The sequence below is a fragment of the Eptatretus burgeri genome, chromosome 2 (genome assembly GCF_056783735.1).
Source record: "Eptatretus burgeri isolate ZD-2024b chromosome 2, Ebu_testis_v1, whole genome shotgun sequence".
NCBI classification, from domain to species: Eukaryota; Metazoa; Chordata; class Myxini; order Myxiniformes; family Myxinidae; genus Eptatretus; species Eptatretus burgeri.
In genome coordinates this window covers 93589661-93609660 of record NC_140962.1, presented here as the reverse complement: position 1 = coordinate 93609660, position 20000 = coordinate 93589661, and the positions used below count along the sequence as shown (strand labels likewise).

Genomic DNA, 20000 nt, shown 5'->3' with positions numbered 1-20000 from the left:
CAATAAAAATTGCATCTGTCGTTCCTCTTCCTGGCATAAATCCAAACTGCATTTCGTCAATCTTTACCTTCTTCCTTATCCTCTTCTCCAACACCCTTTCCAATACCTTCATTCCATGCTCCAATAACTTTATTGTTCTGGAGGAGCCACAGTCCAGAGGGTCACCTTTCCCCTTGTACAGAGGGACGAGGGTACTGAGTTCCCAATCCACTGGAATGCGGCCTTCTTTCACCACCAGATTACAGATCTCTGTCATTCTCTTCACACCCCAACTTCCCGCTGCCTTCAACACATCTCCCACAACTCCCGTCGGCCCTCCTGCTTTTCTACTCTTCATCGCTCTTATAGCTTCCTCAACTTCCTTCTCAGTTATCTTCTCTGCTGGTCCTAAAACTGGGTTACTCTCGATGTTGCTATCCCATTCATTTTCTACATTCAACAGCCTTTCCATTTATCTCTTCCATCTTCCTTTAATTCCATCTAAGTCCACAACAATTTGTCCCACTTCATCCTTCAAGCAACTCACCCCCGTCACATCAAATCTCTCTCTCGCTATCTGCTTTGCAATCCTGAATACTGCTCTCTTACCCTCCTCCGAATCCGAGCGTTCTCCGAACATTTTCCTATGGGCCTCCTGTACCTTTGCTACCTCCTTCTTTGCAGCCTTCTTGGCTTCCTTATAACTGTCATGTGCTGCCTCTTCTTCCACCGTACCCTTCGCCTTTTTCTATTCCTTGAACTTCTTCCTGTTTTCTTCAATCGTCTTTCCAACTTCATCACCCCACCACCATGTTTCCGAGTGCCTCGGTGGTCCTTTTGTCCATCCACATACCTCACCAACGGCTCCCAATAGACTATCTTTCATTGACATCCAACCACTTTCAAGCTCAACCACATCATCTTCAACCATACTCAACCTCTCTCTTAATGCTTCCTTCACTGTCGCCTCTTTCAACCTCCACACCTTCATCGTCGGTTGGTACTTCACCCGCCGAATTCTCCGCGCACCTTTCACCCTTATATCGCAGACAACCAGGTGGTTCTGCGAAACGGTCTCCTCCCCTGGGATCACCTTTGTGTCCCGGAGGTTTCCCCTATCTCACGGACGCACCATCAGGTAGTCGATGGTTGTCATCAACCCACCTGACGTGTATGTAATAAGCAAGGTCGAAAGTTTCCCAATTCTTCTCCGGATCCTTTCTTAAATGATGGTGTTGCATTTGCTACTCTCCAATCCTCCGGTTCCTGTCCTGACTCCAGTGAGATGTTGAAAATATCCGTTAACATCTCGCTTACCTGCTCAGCCACCTCCATCAACACTCTCGGTTACATATTATCTACTCTTAGATTACCTCGCTGTTCCTTTACTTCCTCCACTCCAACCTGGATCTTCTGTAAAAGCCCTTCCTCACCTCCTCGATAGATAGTCTCAGCTGTTGGCAATTCTCCTGACTGTTCTTGTGTAAAAGTTGAAGAACAAGGACAAATGTGTCCAATAACAGCGTCCTAAAGGGTCTGTCGGCTAAAAAAAACAAACAAACAAAACAACAACAAAAAAACAACTTCCGATATTTCGTCACGTGCCTTGATTTAGCCAATAGCGAGACCCGTCATAATGTATTTACGATATATCGTGTATTTACAAACTAAATAATGTATTTACGAAATTACAATACGATGAATGGAATAATCTTTAAATAGTAACGTGAACTTTTCGAAACTTTCAAGCAAATGTCCGAATATGTTTAAAAGTTCATGATAGACGCTCTCAAAAGGCACCATCAATGTGAGGATGTGTACATGTGCTCAGTATTTAAGGAGATCCGGATCTTGTATATACAAGAGCCGAGTCCGAGAGATTAAGGGGAGGAGGAGGAGGAGGAGGAGGAGGAGGAGGAGGAGGAGGAGGAGGAGGAAGAAGAAGAAGAAGCAGCTCTCTTTGAGCAGCGTTCGCCACGCGAGACGCTGCTAAAAATACCTGTTTAATAAGCCTGCCATCTCACCTTCATCACTAATCACTCTCCCAGTGATATGCCTCAATGGGCCCACACTGGTCCTAACCTGCTCTGTTCCTCTGATATATTTAAAGAAAACCTTGCTATTATGTTTCATCATGTATGCAAGTCTGGATGCAGGGGGCGTGGCTAAGAGAGTCACGTGACCCATGTTCCAATGCCGTGCCGTGCCTTGTTTGTTGCGTCCGTGGGTCCGAATTAATCCTGTTGTTCCCACTTCAGAGTCTTCGTGCCTGTCCATTGAATACGTTGCGTGAACGCAGAATAGACATCTGAAAGGCGAGTTCGCCACCTCTTAGATATTCTGATATTCTGCCAAGCAGATATTTGAAGGAACATTTAAAAAAAAAAAAAAAATGAAAGGCCATCATTACTGTTCGCTGCAGCCACCATGGTGGTGTAGTTAGCTGCAGCGGCTCCCACGGCGGGTTAATAAATCCACATTCTTTTTTCGTTTTCTCTTCTCTCGAGTATGTTTGGTACGACAAACGCGGGGTTGTAAAAAAAAATAAAAAAATGTACGTGGATTAATAAGTGTTTTCAATCGATCTTGGAGAAGTCGTTAAATTGTTCCACATGAAAATAGTAAATAATAAAAATCTCAGGAAACGTCACGACTGAAGTCGTTAGTGCGCATGCGCGGGGGCCATGTCGCAGGGCGTTTGAAGTGATTGAAGGCCTTGTTCCCGTTGCTTAGGTCTCAAGTGACGACCCTAATAACAAGGACACGACAGCGGCCCACCATTAAAAGAACGATAACATGACGATTCTACCGAAGAAGAAGGTCGAGCAAAAGGAGGAAGGCGAACGAGAATCCTCGGATCACCAACACCCGCACGGCGGCGCCTCTCACGCACATCGGCTGTCTGGCGGTGCAGAGGCCCGGGGAGCTAGGCCGCGTGGTCCGGTCGCTCCTCCGGGCGAACCTGAGCCGTTAGATTGCGGCCCAAGCCACAGCAAGCGACGCCACCGGGCCTCGCCGCACCGCTCCTGCAGGAAAAGTCACCGGGCGAGTCACGGAGCCGGCGCGACCGCGGCCGCGGCCTCTCCCCGGTCGGACGAGGCCGGAGGTTATAACAGCGATGACGAGCACGACAGGGACGCGCACGACAGGGACGCGCACGACAGGGCCGCGCACGACAGGGCCCCAGAGCCGCTGTCACCTGAACCGGGCTTCTGCGAGCAGGCAAGTCTGCCAAGTCTGCCATGAGTTATAAATCTGTTCAGAGTGCCGGTGATGACTCTCCGCCTCCTTTGCGGAGAACGTCTACCGATTAATGACGTGTCAAGACGGCACACGCAGTTTATTTAACAGCCACGAACTGATGCTGGCATGCAGGACGTCCGGCTTAATATCCATCTAATATTCATTTTGCTTTGGTTATTTTTTTGTTGTTTGTTTGTTTCATATTCCAGGGGGAGAGACGATTCGAAAAAGTAATGAAGGAGAAGAAGGGCTTTATCATCAAACGGATGTCTGAAGATGGAGCGTGTCTCTTCCGTGCTGCTGGTATGGAATGGCTGAATGTTTTTTTTTTCAGGATTGTAAGTGTATTAGGAGTGGGTTGTTTCACTGGTGAGACATTGTTGAGTAGTGACTTGCTGTCATTGTGTTTTTTACGACCCCTCTTCGTGGCAGCTGACCAAGTCTACGGAGATCAGGACATGCATGATGTTGTCAGAAAACATTGTATGGATTACCTGGTGAGCTCTTCGTTTGGAAACGAACATTTCTGTTACAACAACGCTTTGGTCGTTCACGGATGCACACGCCTTTAAATTGATGAATTGTGCCTTTGCTCTCAGTTGTTTCTTGTTAACTAGAAATATCACTTTTTACTTTCAACTTGAAGGTGAAATATAAATGGAAAAAGCATACCCAGTAGATGCTGATTTGGAGACTGCCCCTACTGTCAAGCTCTGGACAATCGCTCAAATCAAGCTGTCAACAATGAGAGAAATCCCCAAGACCAGACGGGGAGAGAAGGCAACAAAACTGGGATTAGTCTCTCCCTTTTAAGGCTTGCAACAAAAAAAACCTAATTATCCCACCACACTATTGAGCAAGTGGTTTTTCTGAAAACTCTGGTGGTGAAATTGACCAACCTTTGTGGTAGCTGGTTGGTCAGTTTTTACAGGTGATTGCTCCTCATTTTGTCAAAGGAACATGCATTAAATAGGTGGTCAGAAATGAGAGGTGATCACTGTCTCCAGGAGACTCTCAAGGCCAGCATCCATCGTATTTGCAAAATGTAGACACACGCGTCACACAGACGGGCATGTGACACGTGACGGTCACCACAAAACAGTCCACAACAATGGCCTCTCCCATTCTGGCGAGAAAGTATGAGAAAGTTTTGAATTGTGTGTGTGCGTGTGCATGTGCGCGCATGTTAGCTGCCTCATAACCGCATTGAGCAGAGCGTTAGATAAAGCATTTGCAGGAGGTAATAAAATATACATTACAGTCTATCAAAAAAGAGCAAACTTGTCTGTGAAGGAAAATCAATCTTCATGCAGTTTAAAAAAAAAAAAAAACTTGAAAGAGTTGGATTTCTTGTTTTTTATTTTTTTTTAAATAGCTTATTTATATTTGGCAAAAAGACACTCAAGCAAACGTTGGGGGGACTCCCATGGGTTCAGATCCGGCCCCTTTCTTTGCAAATTTATTCCTGAACATGTACGAGTCTGACAGGGTCTGGCGATATGTCGATATGCCGGTTATATCGATATAATTTTTTATATCGATGTACCAGTGTTGGAATTCTGAATATACCATTATATCCTGGAAAAAAATTGATATGAAAAATAACAAAAACTGGTGTATCACCAACAAATCGAAGAAACGTGTTTACAATGTATAACAAAACTATGACGCACTGATCGGCGTCTCAGCTAAACATGGAACAGGAATGGAAGTAAGTACAGTATGTTTTATTTTTTAACCCTGAGCATCCGTACAAGCAATCACGTTTTTCTTTGCCCTTGTGGCTGGTTTCAAAGCAATTGCCAATTGGTTATTATTTATATGAATCGGGTGTGCTTTAGAAACCCTGTGCCGAGTGAGTGATCTGCGATACCGACGTGAAAGCGATACCGGTACAGCGTTCCGCAATAATCATACCGGTAGGGAAATGGCAACGGATTCTGACCTGTTTCAAATACCAATACTGATCTCACTTCAAAACAACATCATTTTTAATGCAAGTTGAAGTTGAAAGTAAAATAACCATTCTCATCATGGGGGGGGGAGGGAGCGGGGGAGCCCCGTGTGGAAATACTTTGAAAAATTACCGTCGTTAATGTGTACGATATATCTATGAATACGCAATGGACCTTTTAGGTCATGTGGAGGTGGGTGGGTTCGATCAGTCTTGTTGTGCAGATCACCAATCTAAACGAAATTCACCCTGTACATTCATGAGAACACACCATTGAAATTCCGACTTGTTTCCATATGCACAAGTTGACACACCGACAGTTATTACCATTTGAAATTACCGCCATGAAGTGGGCGTGGCGTGCTTGTAATCGCAGAGGAAACGACCAGGAAGCAACAAATCAAGATGGCGGCGCCCATGGTTGTCGTGTGATTTCGAGTGATTTTTGGTCTTTCAACAACCAAATATGCGTTGTTTTCATACACTTGGGTGGGGAGGATGATGAGAAGTGACGCAATTCACGGATAAGAGCTGGCGTAAGGTATGCGAGTGTTTGAAGGCTTGGTGCGACGCCACAGATAGTGAAACTATCAACAAATGCCGTTTGCTGGCTGATCAAATAATGAAACTGCTGCCAATGACTGATCCTCCTGCGGATGCCGGCTGTCACCGGTTCTGCTATGCGTCGTTTTGTAACGAGGATCATATAAAACGCGCTGAAGCCAGGAAAAGGAAATCAGAAGCCAGCACAACTGCAGTTTCTGCGAGAGCCAGTGAGGTGGTGGGCGGACTCGAAGAAGAGGGACACTCATACCACAAAATACGTTTAAAAAAAATCCCTCAGAACCTCTGTAGAAAGGATGGCTGGCAATTCAGCTGGTATACTGCCAAGAATTTGTGTGATATGCCAGAAAAAAGACAAATTCATCTGTGTCAGGAAAATCTCAACATGATCAGTTGTCCCTGGCAGAAACACAGGATGGAGGAAAACTGAGGGAAACTGCTGAGCAGAGGAGAGATGAATGTGATGTGAGAATAATGACAACTATAAAGGATAAAGACTGTGTGGCGCTGGAAGTTTGTTATCACCGTAAATGTTATTACGAGTATGTGAATGACACACACCACAGACAGAGTGAAAGTAAACTCCAAACTCAGAAAGTGAACTATGACTCAACATTTGACATTTTCTGTGATAAAGTAATCCAGGTAAGACTCATTGATGGAAAGCAATCCATACATATGAAGAAGTTGTGTGAGATGTTCAATGACATACTCAGAGTATGCGAAGGCCAGGATCAGGCAACAAGACTGAAGAAAAGACTGCAGGAACGGTACCCAGACATGATTTTCTATCGTCCACCAAAAATGTCTGAGCGAAGTGGTGTACATGAAGGACATTGATATTGGTTCCATTGCTCAGGCTGCTGTTGTAGACAGTAGCTCTACAACAGAAGCAGAGCCAACTACAGAGGATGAAGCCAGCCAGTGTCCACAGCAGGGTGACTCAGGCCTCAATTTACATGTTCTATACTCGGGAGCACTTGTGGTGAGGATGACCTGAACAAACACCAAAGTGTGGACATTACATGGCCACCATTTGCTCCTGACTTTGACATTTCAAATGCTGAAAGTCCCATCCCTGTTGCATTGTACAACCTTGTTGCATGGATAGCGGGCCTGTCAGATGAGCCAACCCTGGAGAAATTTGTGGAACTCCCACGTCATATTCATCTGAAACTGCTCTCTGTTCTTCAAGACGTTGTTTCTATAGCGTCAAGGGGTCAGACGTTTACTCCGAAGTCCTATGCATTGGGCCTGACTGTGAAACATTGGACTGGTTCTATTCGACTGTTAGGACTGTTCAACAAGCTTGGGCACTGTGTCTCAGTCAGTACTACACAGGCGTTGGAAACCGCTTTGGTGCTGTTGCAGATTGATTAGGAGGGAAAACTGCCCTCAAACTGCCTCAGAAATGCAACGACAATATTTGTGCACGATAACATCGATTTCAGTGAGGAGACCCTCACCGGTCATGCGACCACTCACCACACGAATGGATTGATGATACAAGACGCACCCTCTGAGCCGATTCAGCACGCTCATCCAGTGACTCCAATTAGCCGTCGTCAGCGGTCATTAGTTGGTAACATGCCACCCATTCTCAAGTATGGTGGCAGGAAAAGGCAAGGGACCACAGCCTTTTATAGTTGTGACATTGACATCAGTCCGTCACAAGAGGACGGACTATCGCTGGATGTGCTCTATTACACAATGAAAACGGTCCAGAAAACGGACGGGCGGTTGCCGACATGGACTGGGTACAACACCCTCCTTCGTCGGGATGATGAGTTGACCAAGGCAGCCATCATCTACCTTTCCGTGATCGAGGCATCACCCACGGAACTGGACACCGTTTACACGGTCCTACGCCAAAGCATCGATATGGCTGATAAAGTGGAACGTGAAGAAGTAGTTCTCGTCTTCGACCTTGCAATCTACAGTAAGGTGCAGGAGATTCGTTGGTTGCACCCGGAGTTGACAGAAAGGTTGGTAATTCGTCTCGGCAAATTCCACCAACTCATGAGCTTCCTAGGCATGATCGGCAAAAGATTCAGACGCAGGTCTGCTCGACCTCATAATAGAGTCTGATATTGTCTCTCAGCCTTCTGAAAATTCAGTAATAAACGGCCACCACTATAACAGGAGTCTGCGCTGTCACAAGCTCGTATATGAAGCGCAAGGAAGACTATGCTTCCAGGCCTTCATGGACTCCCTCACAGAGGAGACGCGTGCGATTCGAGAGGTGTATAGAGCGTCTCCAGGAAACGTTTCCGTCTCTGTTGTTTGAACAGTGACTGTCATCGGAAGAGGTCTCGGAAATGTTCACACGCTACAGCGACTTCAGACAGCAGCAATGTACAGCGAGCAAAACATTCGCATTCTGGTGCTCCTACTTGGATATGGTGGAGCTAGCACAAGAGCTTATACGGGCAACTCGTACTTCGAACTGGCCGAAACACCTTGCGATCACGAGAGCGTCAATGCCCTGCTACTTTGCGTTCGATCACCTAAACTATGCAAGGTACTTACCCGTGTACTGGGTGGAAATGGCCGGGCCAGAGCACTCCCACCCAGACACCTATCAAGCGTTCTTGGACGGCAAATGGACTGCCCAACGGCATACTCGTTATGGATTTCGTAGTGTTGCGTGTGATCAGATCATAGAGCAGACTTTAAATAGGGACAGCAAGACCAGTGGAGGCATGATTGGTTACACTCAGAAAAGCACAGCTGTGAAGAAGTGGATTTGTCCCAACCAGCACGTGCGGAAATTGCAAGAAAATGTGAGTCCATGCCGGGTATCCACGACGAGCCCCGACCGAGAAAGGATTTGGATGTGTCGAGCTCGAAGAAGAACGAAGCAGCGGTGGTACAAGTGATGGACACAGTACTTCAAATGATTAACCCTTTCTCTGGCGCTCACCTTGAACTCGTCAATATTCGTTCAGGTGTCATCGCACCGCCAGCCACTTCCGTGGACTTTATGAACGCATATGTTAAGGGAGAGAATGCTGTCGTGCAATTCATGCGTGATCGGCTTCTCTCGGGTGAGGTCCCATTCTTCAGTCCGATTTCGAAGGCCAAATTGGCAACTTTCTCGAAGGCGCGAAGCAAGTCGGTGACTCCCACCAGCAGACGCCGAAGGTTGAAATTGTGAATGAACGTCGTCTTTTCACACTACTGCTGTTGATTGGCGAGAAAAGCAATGTAACACTCCACAATCTGCTCGCGTACCCACTGGCGAACATATCTTTCCCGCTGGCATCCGGCGATGGTTCGATTGCTAAGACGGACAAAGCCAAACTCCGCAACCATATACTGAAACTGTGGCCCGATTGCCATGTGGACGCTCGGCCTATCCAAGGTGCAATGATTGTGGATGGAATGGCCGTTATTCAGGCGATAAAGGCTGGTTCACTGCCTCACACTTTTGGCAAACTGGAAGAGATGGTGCTGAACATCTTCGTGGCCAAAGCACGACATAACCAATCTTCGAGACTGGACGTGGTGTTTGATACTGACCCAAGTATCAGCATCAAGTGCCTGGAGCACGCCAGATGAGCGGGCAGGGCGGGCGATCTTCAGGTGCGAACCATCTACGGACACGATCAAGCCCTTCCAAAACGGGGCCAATTATCTCCTGAGCCGAGCTAACAAGGAGGCGTTGATAGAGTTCATCGTCGAATCGTGGACGAGAAACATCTCTCCATCAAAACTGGGCGACATGCTGTTTTACGTCAGTCATGCCAGCAAATGTGAGAAAATCGAGGCGTCGAATGGTGTCATGACTGTGTCGTCAGTACCTGAACTTGAATGTGACCATGACGAAGCTGACACAAAGCTCCTGCAACATGATGCTCACGCGGAACAGAATGAAGAGTCGGTGCGCATAGAGAGTTTCGACACCGATGTTTGTGTTGGCGTTGGCTCACTCGAAGTCGATTCGGGCCCAAAATGTCCATCTGGTCACAGGAAGTCCCAAGGACATTATCGTCACTGACGTTAGGAAGCTGAGTAATGCCCTGGAAAGTTCTGTCTGCGATGCGTTGATAGGTTTGCACGATTTCATGGGAAGTGATACCACCAGTGCATTCCACGGTAAGGGCAAAACAAGCCCATTTGACTTAATGATGAAGGGTCCTCATCTCATCACCTATTTCGGGAGCATTGGTCGAGAATTCACGCTAGATCAGAATATCATTCACGACATGGAACAATTCGTCTGTGCCATGTACAATCAGCCGACCATGAAGAGTGTGGATGAGGCTCGCTACAAGCTATTCTGCAGCCAGTCGCTGGGAGAACAGAAATTGCCGCCTCCAAGCGACGCTCTGATGCTGCATTGCAAAAGAGTGAACTATCAGTCTGCGATCCACCACCGCGCGACTGAGAGGTTTATAGAAGCCCCTTCTCCTACGTTTCACGGATGGGTGGAACGCAACGGAGCACTGACTGTTCACTGGCTGAGCAAACCACCAGCGCCAAAGGAACTGTTGGAGGCGACGAAATGTAATTGCAAGAAGATGAAATGCGAGACCAACCAGTGTTCATGCCGGTCAAAAGGACTGTTCTGCGCAGAGTGCTTTGGGTGTCAAAACTGCGCCAACGATGAACAGACCCGTGCAGAAATAGAACTTATGGATGATGAAAGCGGAACCGACGATGATTCTGACGACGAACTGTGAATGCAGGTGTCACACTGCTTTTGCTGTGGTAATCTACTCCACAGTAGTATTCAGATTGGTTAGCATGTAAGAGTGGACTTGAGTTTTGTAATAGAAGTCAAGAGCCTAGTTCAGCAACCGCTTCAGAGCAAGAAATACTGGAGTTCTAAGACAGTAATCCTCTTGTGGCGGTTCTACTTTTCATCAGGTTGAGTCGTGCAGTCTCTTTGTCTTTGATTTAATCCGTAATAGCCAATGCAACTGTCTTTCATCGGTGCTGTAACTGCCTTTAATAGCCAGTGTGGCTGCCTTTTAAGCAAAAAGTTGCCTTGGTCAACTCGAAGGCCTGTCTAGTCGGTCCAGACATTTTCGGCCGGTAAAAATATGTAACTGCTTCGGTTTATGACCTTTAATAACAGCGAATAGGGCTCTGTATAAACATATTGCATCATTTTAAGACCTCACAAGAGTTTTCTTTGACGTACATATCAGTCTAACCTTGATTCTTCATTTCTGTGTCAAAATTGGGTTTTAATGTTCGGTGTATCTTTAATTGCCAAAAATGACCAATTGTGTCACATCCTCGACGTGGAAACAAGTGGATTTGGACTCGGCGTCTAAAATTCTTTAAGTATGCCAAATTTCATCCAGATTGGTGATCTGCACAACGAAAATCATTTTCTGAAGTTAATAGCGAGTACCTCCACATGGTCTATTTGGACCATGGCATATTTTTGGAACCTGCATAAAAAATTCGTTTTTTTTTTCTTATTAGCCGCGTTGCGTTGCGAACGCTGGCTCGAAGAGAGCTCCGCGTTGTTCTTCTTCTTCTTTTTGTTCTTCTGGTGAAGACAAAACCTTTATGACGCGGCTCTTGGACACATTTGTCCTTGTTTTTATTTTTGGGTGGTCGCTGGACTACCCTTATTCTCAGGTTTTCTGTCTGTATGTCTGTTGGGTGGTTGCTGGACTACCATTATTCTCAGGTTTTCCGTCTGTCTGTATGTATGTATGTAATGGACAGCTCTCGAGGCCAGAGGAGTCAACCAATTTTGATGAAACTTGACTGGTAGGTTCATACCAGGATCTAGTTGTATGGTTTTGAGCACGGTTGCTATGGACGCCACTGTTGCCTCCCAATGGGACTTTGAAATTTTTGAAAAAATCCGAAAAAAAAATTCTAAAACCAGCTTCCGTGCTTTTATGCACACTATAATCGACCTCTTTATCAAAAATTTTCAGACCGATCCGTCAAAAACTATGACTAGTATGCAATTATATAGCGACCACCCGTGTCGCCTACCGGCTTGTCTGTCTGTATGTATGTAATGGACAGCTCTGGAGGCCAGAGGAGTCAACCGATTTTGATAACTTGACTGGTAGGTTCATACCAGGATTGAGTTGTATGCTTTTGAGCACTGTTGCTATGGACGCCACCGTTGCCTAGTAACGGGACTGAAATTTTTGAAAAAAATCCGAAAAAATTTTTTATATTTTTTTTTCAAAAATCGGTTTCCGCGCTTTTATGCGCACTATAATCAACCTGTTTGTCAAAAAATTTCAGCCCGATCCGTCAAAAACTGTATGACGTATGCAATTATATAGCGACCACCCATGTCGCCTACCCGCTTGTAATATCGATATACTGGTATGACCCCACTGGTATATCGAAATAAAAAAAAAATCAATCGACAGAGCCTAGTCCAGAACATGTGCAGGAATAACTTAATTGCATGAAGGTGTGGAATTCATTGATGATTTACTTGCAATTAATGATGGATTTATATTTCATCAGCAGCATGATTACACACAGTACCGTATATTCAAAACTCAAATTTAAAAACGAAAACCAAACTCTCACTTCAGTTTTCGTTTTTTCAAATTACAAATCGATATCTATAATAATAATAAATTTCACATCCAATTATTTGAAAAACAAGATTCTTTTACATTCCACATTGTACGAATGCCTTTCTTAGACAGCAACATTCCGAAAAAGCTCTTCCATGGTAGGGTTGCGGGTGAAATAATTCAGACTGAGAGCAAATATAACACAGCACTGAACTTGCCAATAGATTAAAACAACTCGTCAGATGTTTGCTAACACAGGGAGCTACAGTTAGCTGATTTAATACAAGTTTTCCTCAATATCATAAAATGACACCAAGTAGAATGAGTGAAACACAATATGCACAGTAAAAATATTAACGACATATTTATATAAATACATTATGAAAAATATTTCTTCGTGACATTTTCAGTGGTTGCCAGGAGACAGTGCAGCATGTAGAAAATCTGTTATTTATAAATACTAGTTTGATTAATTGGTATGTGTGGTGGACATGTTGAGTCTTGGACATGTTATCTTCAAGGGAAGGTGTAGTGGGCATGATTGAATGTATTGCGGATATAGTCATTGCTAAAAATATTGGCACCCTTACATTTTTTTTTTTCAAATTACTCTCAATTTTCTCAAAAAATAAGTTGAAATTGACAAAAGTATTTGGTCTCCACAATTCTTGATTTCACTGTTAATATTAGATTGTTTTTGATTCAGAACTTAATATATCTTTTTAAATCCGAAAATAAAAATAAATGGCATTGACAAAATTATTCACACCCTTGACTTAATATTTGATAACACAGCCTTTGGACAAAATAACTGCAGTCAAGCACTTCCTATAGCCATGAATGAGCTTCCTACACACCTCTACTGGCTGTTTGACCCACTCTTCTTGTGCAAACTGCTCCAGTTCTCCCTGATTTGAAGGATGCCTTCTCCCAACTGCTGTTTTCAGATCTCCCCACAGGTGTTCATTGGGATTTGGATCTGGACTCATTGCTGGCCACTTCAGAACAGTCCAGTGTTTTGTTTTGAACTATTCCTGGGTGCTTTTTAAAGTGTTCGGGGTCATTGTCCTGCTGCAAGACCCATGATGTTCGACGGAGACCCAGCTTTCTGACACTTGCTTGAACATTGTGCTCCAAAATGCCTTGGGAATCTCATGATTTCATGATGCCATGCACACATTCAAGGCACCCAGTGCCAGAGGCAGCACAGCAACGCCAAAACATCACTGAACCTCCTCCATGTTTGACTGTAGGGAAGATGTTCTTTTCTTTGAAGGCTTCATTTTGTTTTCTGTAAACATAGAGATGATGTGCTTTACCAAAAAGCTCTAATTTGGTTTCATCTGTCTACAGGACATTCTCCCCGAAGGATTTTGGCTTGTTCAGGTGTGTTGTGGCAAACTCCAGTCGGGCTTTCTTATGCCTCTCTCTCAGCAGTGGGTTCCTCTTGTGTCTTCTTCCGTTGAACCCCTTTCATTGAATTGGCGACGGATGTTGTGAGTTGAAACTGTCGTACCTTCTGTCAGAAGGTCAGCTTGAATCTGTTTGGGAGTTGATTGAGGTGCTTTCTCCACCATTCGAACAATCTTTTTCTGCAATCTTCGATCAAGTTATCTCTTGCGGTCACATCCAGGGAGGTTAGCTACAGTGTCATGGACCTTAAACTTCCTGATAACAGTGTGTACAGTGGACACAGGAACATCAAGATCTCTGAAGATGGACTTGTATCTGAAGGTCAGCTTGATGGAGAAAAGAAAGAAAACCAGAGAATTGTCTAAGGAGGTCAGACATTGTCCATGCCTTGAGATTGTCCATGCTTGGCTACAATCTTGTGTCTGGCCTCAGACAATTCTCTGGTTTACTTTCTTTTGTCCATGCTCATTGCAGTGTACACAGTGACACAAAACAGCAGAATGACTCCTTTTCTCGATTCAAACTGGTTGAATGAGTGATTTTTATATTGCAGGCACCTGCAACTCACCGCAGGTGAGTTCAATTCCAAAGTAAATGAGAATCACCTGCTTGAAATCTAATTATTTCCAACAACTTCGAAAAGGTGCCAATAATATTGTTTGAAAAACTTTATTTGGGGAAAAAAGTGCAAGGGTGCCAATATTTTTGGCCACGACTGCAGCTCCGTGGGATTAATAAAACTTGAAGTGTAGTTTTTCCCATAATGAGTGTTTAGAGTAAGTGTGAAAGTAATTAAATGTTACGATAAATATGCATCGCGAATTTGTATAGCAAGAGATGTGAAACCCACCCCAGTGGCCCAGTGTGTGTCTGAAATTGTATTACATCCTGTTGATCTTTATTTCATGTTCTTACCTTTTTTTGGCTATGAAATGTGCATTGAAAGTTGTTCGCTTGGCGATAAGCCCAGGGTTTAGGTGGGAAAAGGGGATCATATAGGCCCGAGTACCAAAGGAACCGCAACTCACTCTACGGCTCTGTGTCTCCCGGTGTCGCGCTCTGTGTGTGTGTGTCACGCTCTGTTTGTCTCGCGCTCTCTTCCCCCCCCCCCGTGTCGCGCTCTCTTCCCCCCCCCCGTGTCGCGCTCTCTCTCCCCCCCCCCGTGTCGCGCTCTCTCTCCCCCCCGTGTCGCGCGCTCTCTCCCCCCCCGTGTCACGCTCTCTCTCCCCCCGTGTCGCGCTCTCTCTCCCCCCCCCGTGTCGCGCTCTCTCCCCCCCCGTGTCGCGCTCTCTCTCCCCCCGTGTCGCGCTCTCTCCCCCCCCCCCCGTGTCGCGCTCTCTCTCCCCCGTGTCGCGCTCTCTCTCCCCCCGTGTCGCGCTCTCTCTCCCCCCCGTGTCGCGCTCTCTCTCCCCCCCGTGTCGCGCTCTCTCTCCCCCCGTGTCGCGCTCTCTCTCCCCGTGTCGCGCTCTCTCTCCCCCGTGTCGCGCTCTCTCCCCCCGTGTCGCGCTCTCTCTCCCCCCGTGTCGCGCTCTCTCTCCCCCCCGTGTCGCGCTCTCTCTCCCCCCCGTGTCGCGCTCTCTCTCCCCCCGTGTCGCGCTCTCTCTCCCCCCCCCCCGTGTCGCGCTCTCTCTCCCCCCGTGTCGCGCTCTCTCTCCCCCCGTGTCGCGCTCTCTCTCCCCCCCCCCGTGTCGCGCTCTCTCCCCCCCCGTGTCGCGCTCTCTCTCCCCCGTGTCGCGCTCTCTCCCCCCCCCCCGTGTCGCGCTCTCTCTCTCCCCCCCGTGTCGCGCTCTCTCTCCCCCCGTGTCGCGCTCTCTCTCCCCCCGTGTCGCGCTCTCTCTCCCCCCCGTGTCGCGCTCTCTCTCCCCCCGTGTCGCGCTCTCTCCCCCCCCCCGTGTCGCGCTCTCTCCCCCCCGTGTCGCGCTCTCTCCCCCCCCCGTGTCGCGCTCTCTCTCCCCCGTGTCGCGCTCTCTCCCCCCCGTGTCGCGCTCTCTCCCCCCCGTGTCGCGCTCTCTCTCCCCCCCCCCCCCGTGTCGCGCTCTCTCTCCCCCCGTGTCGCGCTCTCTCTCCCCCCGTGTCGCGCTCTCTCCCCCCCCCGTGTCGCGCTCTCTCCCCCCCCCCCCCCGTGTCGCGCTCTCTCTCCCCCCCCCGTGTCGCGCTCTCTCTCCCCCCGTGTCGCGCTCTCTCTCCCCCCGTGTCGCGCTCTCTCCCCCCCCGTGTCGCGCTCTCTCTCCCCCCCCCCGTGTCGCGCTCTCTCCCCCCCGTGTCGCGCTCTCTCCCCCCCCCGTGTCGCGCTCTCTCCCCCCCCCCGTGTCGCGCTCTCTCTCCCCCCCGTGTCGCGCTCTCTCTCCCCCCCCCCGTGTCGCGCTCTCTCTCCCCCCCCCCCGTGTCGCGCTCTCTCTCCCCCCCCCGTGTCGCGCTCTCTCCCCCCCCCGTGTCGCGCTCTCTCTCCCCCCCCCCCCCCCCGTGTCGCGCTCTCTCTCCCCCCCCCCCCCCGTGTCGCGCTCTCTCTCCCCCCCCCGTGTCGCGCTCTCTCCCCCCCCGTGTCGCGCTCTCTCCCCCCCCCGTGTCGCGCTCTCTCTCCCCCCCGTGTCGCGCTCTCTCCCCCCCCCCCCCGTGTCGCGCTCTCTCCCCCCCCCCGTGTCGCGCTCTCTCCCCCCGTGTCGCGCTCTCTCTCCCCCCCCCCGTGTCGCGCTCTCTCCCCCCGTGTCGCGCTCTCTCCCCCCGTGTCGCGCTCTCTCCCCCCCGTGTCGCGCTCTCTCCCCCCCCCCCCGTGTCGCGCTCTCTCCCCCCCCCGTGTCGCGCTCTCTCCCCCCCCGTGTCGCGCTCTCTCCCCCCCCCCCGTGTCGCGCTCTCTCCCCCCCCCCGTGTCGCGCTCTCTCCCCCCCCCCGTGTCGCGCTCTCTCCCCCCGTGTCGCGCTCTCTCCCCCCGTGTCGCGCTCTCTCCCCCCGTGTCGCGCTCTCTCCCCCCCGTGTCGCGCTCTCTCTCCCCCCCCCGTGTCGCGCTCTCTCTCCCCCCCGTGTCGCGCTCTCTCTCCCCCCCCCGTGTCGCGCTCTCTCTCCCCCCCGTGTCGCGCTCTCTCTCCCCCCCCCCCGTGTCGCGCTCTCTCTCCCCCCCGTGTCGCGCTCTCTCCCCCCCCCCCGTGTCGCGCTCTCTCTCCCCCCCCCGTGTCGCGCTCTCTCTCCCCCCCCCCCCGTGTCGCGCTCTCTCCCCCCCCCGTGTCGCGCTCTCTCTCCCCCCCCGTGTCGCGCTCTCTCTCCCCCCCCGTGTCGCGCTCTCTCCCCCCCGTGTCGCGCTCTCTCCCCCCGTGTCGCGCTCTCTCCCCCCGTGTCGCGCTCTCTCCCCCCGTGTCGCGCTCTCTCCCCCCCCCCGTGTCGCGCTCTCTCCCCCCCCCCCGTGTCGCGCTCTCTCTCCCCCCCGTGTCGCGCTCTCTCCCCCCCCCGTGTCGCGCTCTCTCCCCCCCCCCCCGTGTCGCGCTCTCTCCCCCCCCCGTGTCGCGCTCTCTCCCCCCCCCCGTGTCGCGCTCTCTCCCCCCCCCCCCCCCCCGTGTCGCGCTCTCCCCCCCCCCGTGTCGCGCTCTCTCCCCCCCCCGTGTCGCGCTCTCTCCCCCCCCGTGTCGCGCTCTCTCCCCCCCGTGTCGCGCTCTCTCCCCCCCCCGTGTCGCGCTCTCTCCCCCCCCGTGTCGCGCTCTCTCCCCCCCCGTGTCGCGCTCTCCCCCCCCCCCCGTGTCGCGCTCTCCCCCCCCCCGTGTCGCGCTCTCTCCCCCCCCCCGTGTCGCGCTCTCTCCCCCCCCGTGTCGCGCTCTCTCCCCCCCGTGTCGCGCTCTCTCCCCCCCGTGTCGCGCTCTCTCCCCCCGTGTCGCGCTCTCTCCCCCCGTGTCGCGCTCTCTCCCCCCCCGTGTCGCGCTCTCTCCCCCCCCCCGTGTCGCGCTCTCCCCCCCCCGTGTCGCGCTCTCTCCCCCCCCGTGTCGCGCTCTCTCTCCCCCCCGTGTCGCGCTCTCTCTCCCCCCGTGTCGCGCTCTCTCTCCCCCGTGTCGCGCTCTCTCTCCCCCCCGTGTCGCGCTCTCTCTCCCCCCCGTGTCGCGCTCTCTCTCCCCCCGTGTCGCGCTCTCTCTCCCCCCGTGTCGCGCTCTCTCCCCCCCGTGTCGCGCTCTCTCTCCCCCCGTGTCGCGCTCTCTCTCCCCCCCCGTGTCGCGCTCTCTCTCCCCCCGTGTCGCGCTCTCTCTCCCCCCGTGTCGCGCTCTCTCTCCCCCCCGTGTCGCGCTCTCTCTCCCCCCCGTGTCGCGCTCTCTCTCCCCCCCGTGTCGCGCTCTCTCTCCCCCCGTGTCGCGCTCTCTCTCCCCCCGTGTCGCGCTCTCTCTCCCCCCGTGTCGCGCTCTCTCTCCCCCCGTGTCGCGCTCTGTCTCTCCCCCCCCACGTGTCGCGCTCTTTCTCTCCCCCCCCCCCCCGTGTGGCGCTCTTTCTCTCCCCCCCCCGTGTGGCGCTCTTTCTCTCCCCCCCCCGTGTAGCGCTCTTTCTCTCCCCCCCCCCCGTGTAGCGCTCTTTCTCTCCCCCGTGTAACGCTCTTTCTCTCCCCCCCCCGTGTAACGCTCTGTGTCTCCCCCCCCCATCGCGCTCTCCCCGTGTGCTGCCTTCCCCCTGCCCCTCTCTTCTTCCTCCCTCTTCCTCCCTCTTCCCCCTCTTCCCCCCTCTTCCTCCCCCTTCCTCTCTTCCTCTCTTACTCTCTCTTCCTCTCTTACTCCCTCTTCCTCTCTTACTCCCTCTTCCTCTCTTACTCCCTCTTCCTCTCTTACTCCCTCTTCCTCTCTTACTCCCTCTTCCTCTCTTACTCCCTCTCCCTCTCTTACTCCCTCTACCTCTCTCTACCTCTCTCTTCCTCTCTCTTCCTCTCTCTTCCTCTCTCTTCCTCTCTCTTCCTCTCTCTTCCTCTCTCTTCCTCGGTCTCCCTCCCATCCTCCGGTCTCCCTGCCTCCCTCTTCCTCCCGTCCTCCTTGGTGCTCCTTCCTCCCTCCCCTCCTTCTTGCCTTCCATCCTCCCCCCCCTTAATTTTCCTCTTGGTGAAGTGATGGGTTGTATTTTCTATATATATATATATATATATATATATATATATATATATATATATATATATATATATATATACATATATATATACATATATATATATATATATATATATATATATATATATATATATATATATACATATATTCTTCTTCCTCTTTCGGCTGCTCCCGTAAGGGGTCGCCACAGTGGATCATCCGTATGATCCGCATCGTGATTTGGCACATGTTTTACGCCCGATGCCCTTCCTGACGCAACCCTGGTCGACTCTTACGACACAGGGATACATATATATATATATATATATATATATATATATATATATATATATATATAAAAATATATATATATATATATATATATATATATATATATATATATATAAATATATATATATATATATACATATATATATATATATATATATATATATATATATATATATATATATATATATATATATATATATATATATATATATATATATATATATATATATATATATATATATATATATATATACACACACACACACGCATACACAAACATTAAGACATTGAAAAGAGCAACAGAGAAACAAATATCACCACCATGGTATTGATTTTGATTTCATGTCATTGTATTTGTCATGAAGTTCAATGAATTTTGTCAAAAATGGTAGAATTTTCTGTGTGAATCGATTCGGAACACAGCAGCCATTCTTTTTTCGCAAATCTTTGAAGGCCCATAATGTATGTACTGTGCAACTTTTGTGTGACAAAACATTAATGTATAATGACAGTTTCAGACAAGATGCAAAGAAATGCAGCACTGCTATATTTTCTGTAACTTCTCCAACCTTCTTGTAGTCTTAGTCAGTCTGTTTATTGGGTGATATCATGTGGGTGAGAAATATTGGCATTGCTAAAAAGCTGCGAAATTATGCACACCTTTGGGAAACTACAACTTGTGCATTTTGTTGAGTAAAAAATTTGGCAGAAAAGTTGCATTGTGTGTGTACTGTATAGGGTGCGATGTTTCAGTTTTTCCAATGGTGTCGTTTTAAGACGACAAGCCGTGCATGTTGATGTTGGTTTGTTTACGGTACATCATGTTATTTCACAAGTTGTTCAGCATGCCTGTTCAAATGTTGTGTGGATGAGATGAGATGAGCAGATTTCCAAAATTTGAATGTTGAAGAATCCTGATAGCTCAGCAATTATCAATGTCTGTTTCCTGTTTGAGCTGTAATCCACTGGGTGATTGTTGAGATTGTCATGTCTGTAACATGG

At 49.5% G+C, this 20000-nt stretch overlaps 1 protein-coding gene across 1 annotated transcript; it reads left to right on the top strand.

The window, feature by feature from the left end:
* The first annotated feature begins 2613 nt into the window (after positions 1 to 2613).
* On the top strand, positions 2614 to 14020 carry LOC147032577 (OTU domain-containing protein 5-like). Its single transcript, XM_085870312.1, has 3 exons — positions 2614 to 3201; positions 3432 to 3525; positions 3655 to 14020. Exons 1-3 carry the CDS (start codon positions 2776 to 2778, stop codon positions 3792 to 3794), a joined length of 660 nt encoding a protein of 219 aa, XP_085726438.1. The 5' UTR covers positions 2614 to 2775; the 3' UTR covers positions 3795 to 14020.
* The last annotated feature ends 5980 nt before the right edge of the window (positions 14021 to 20000 follow it).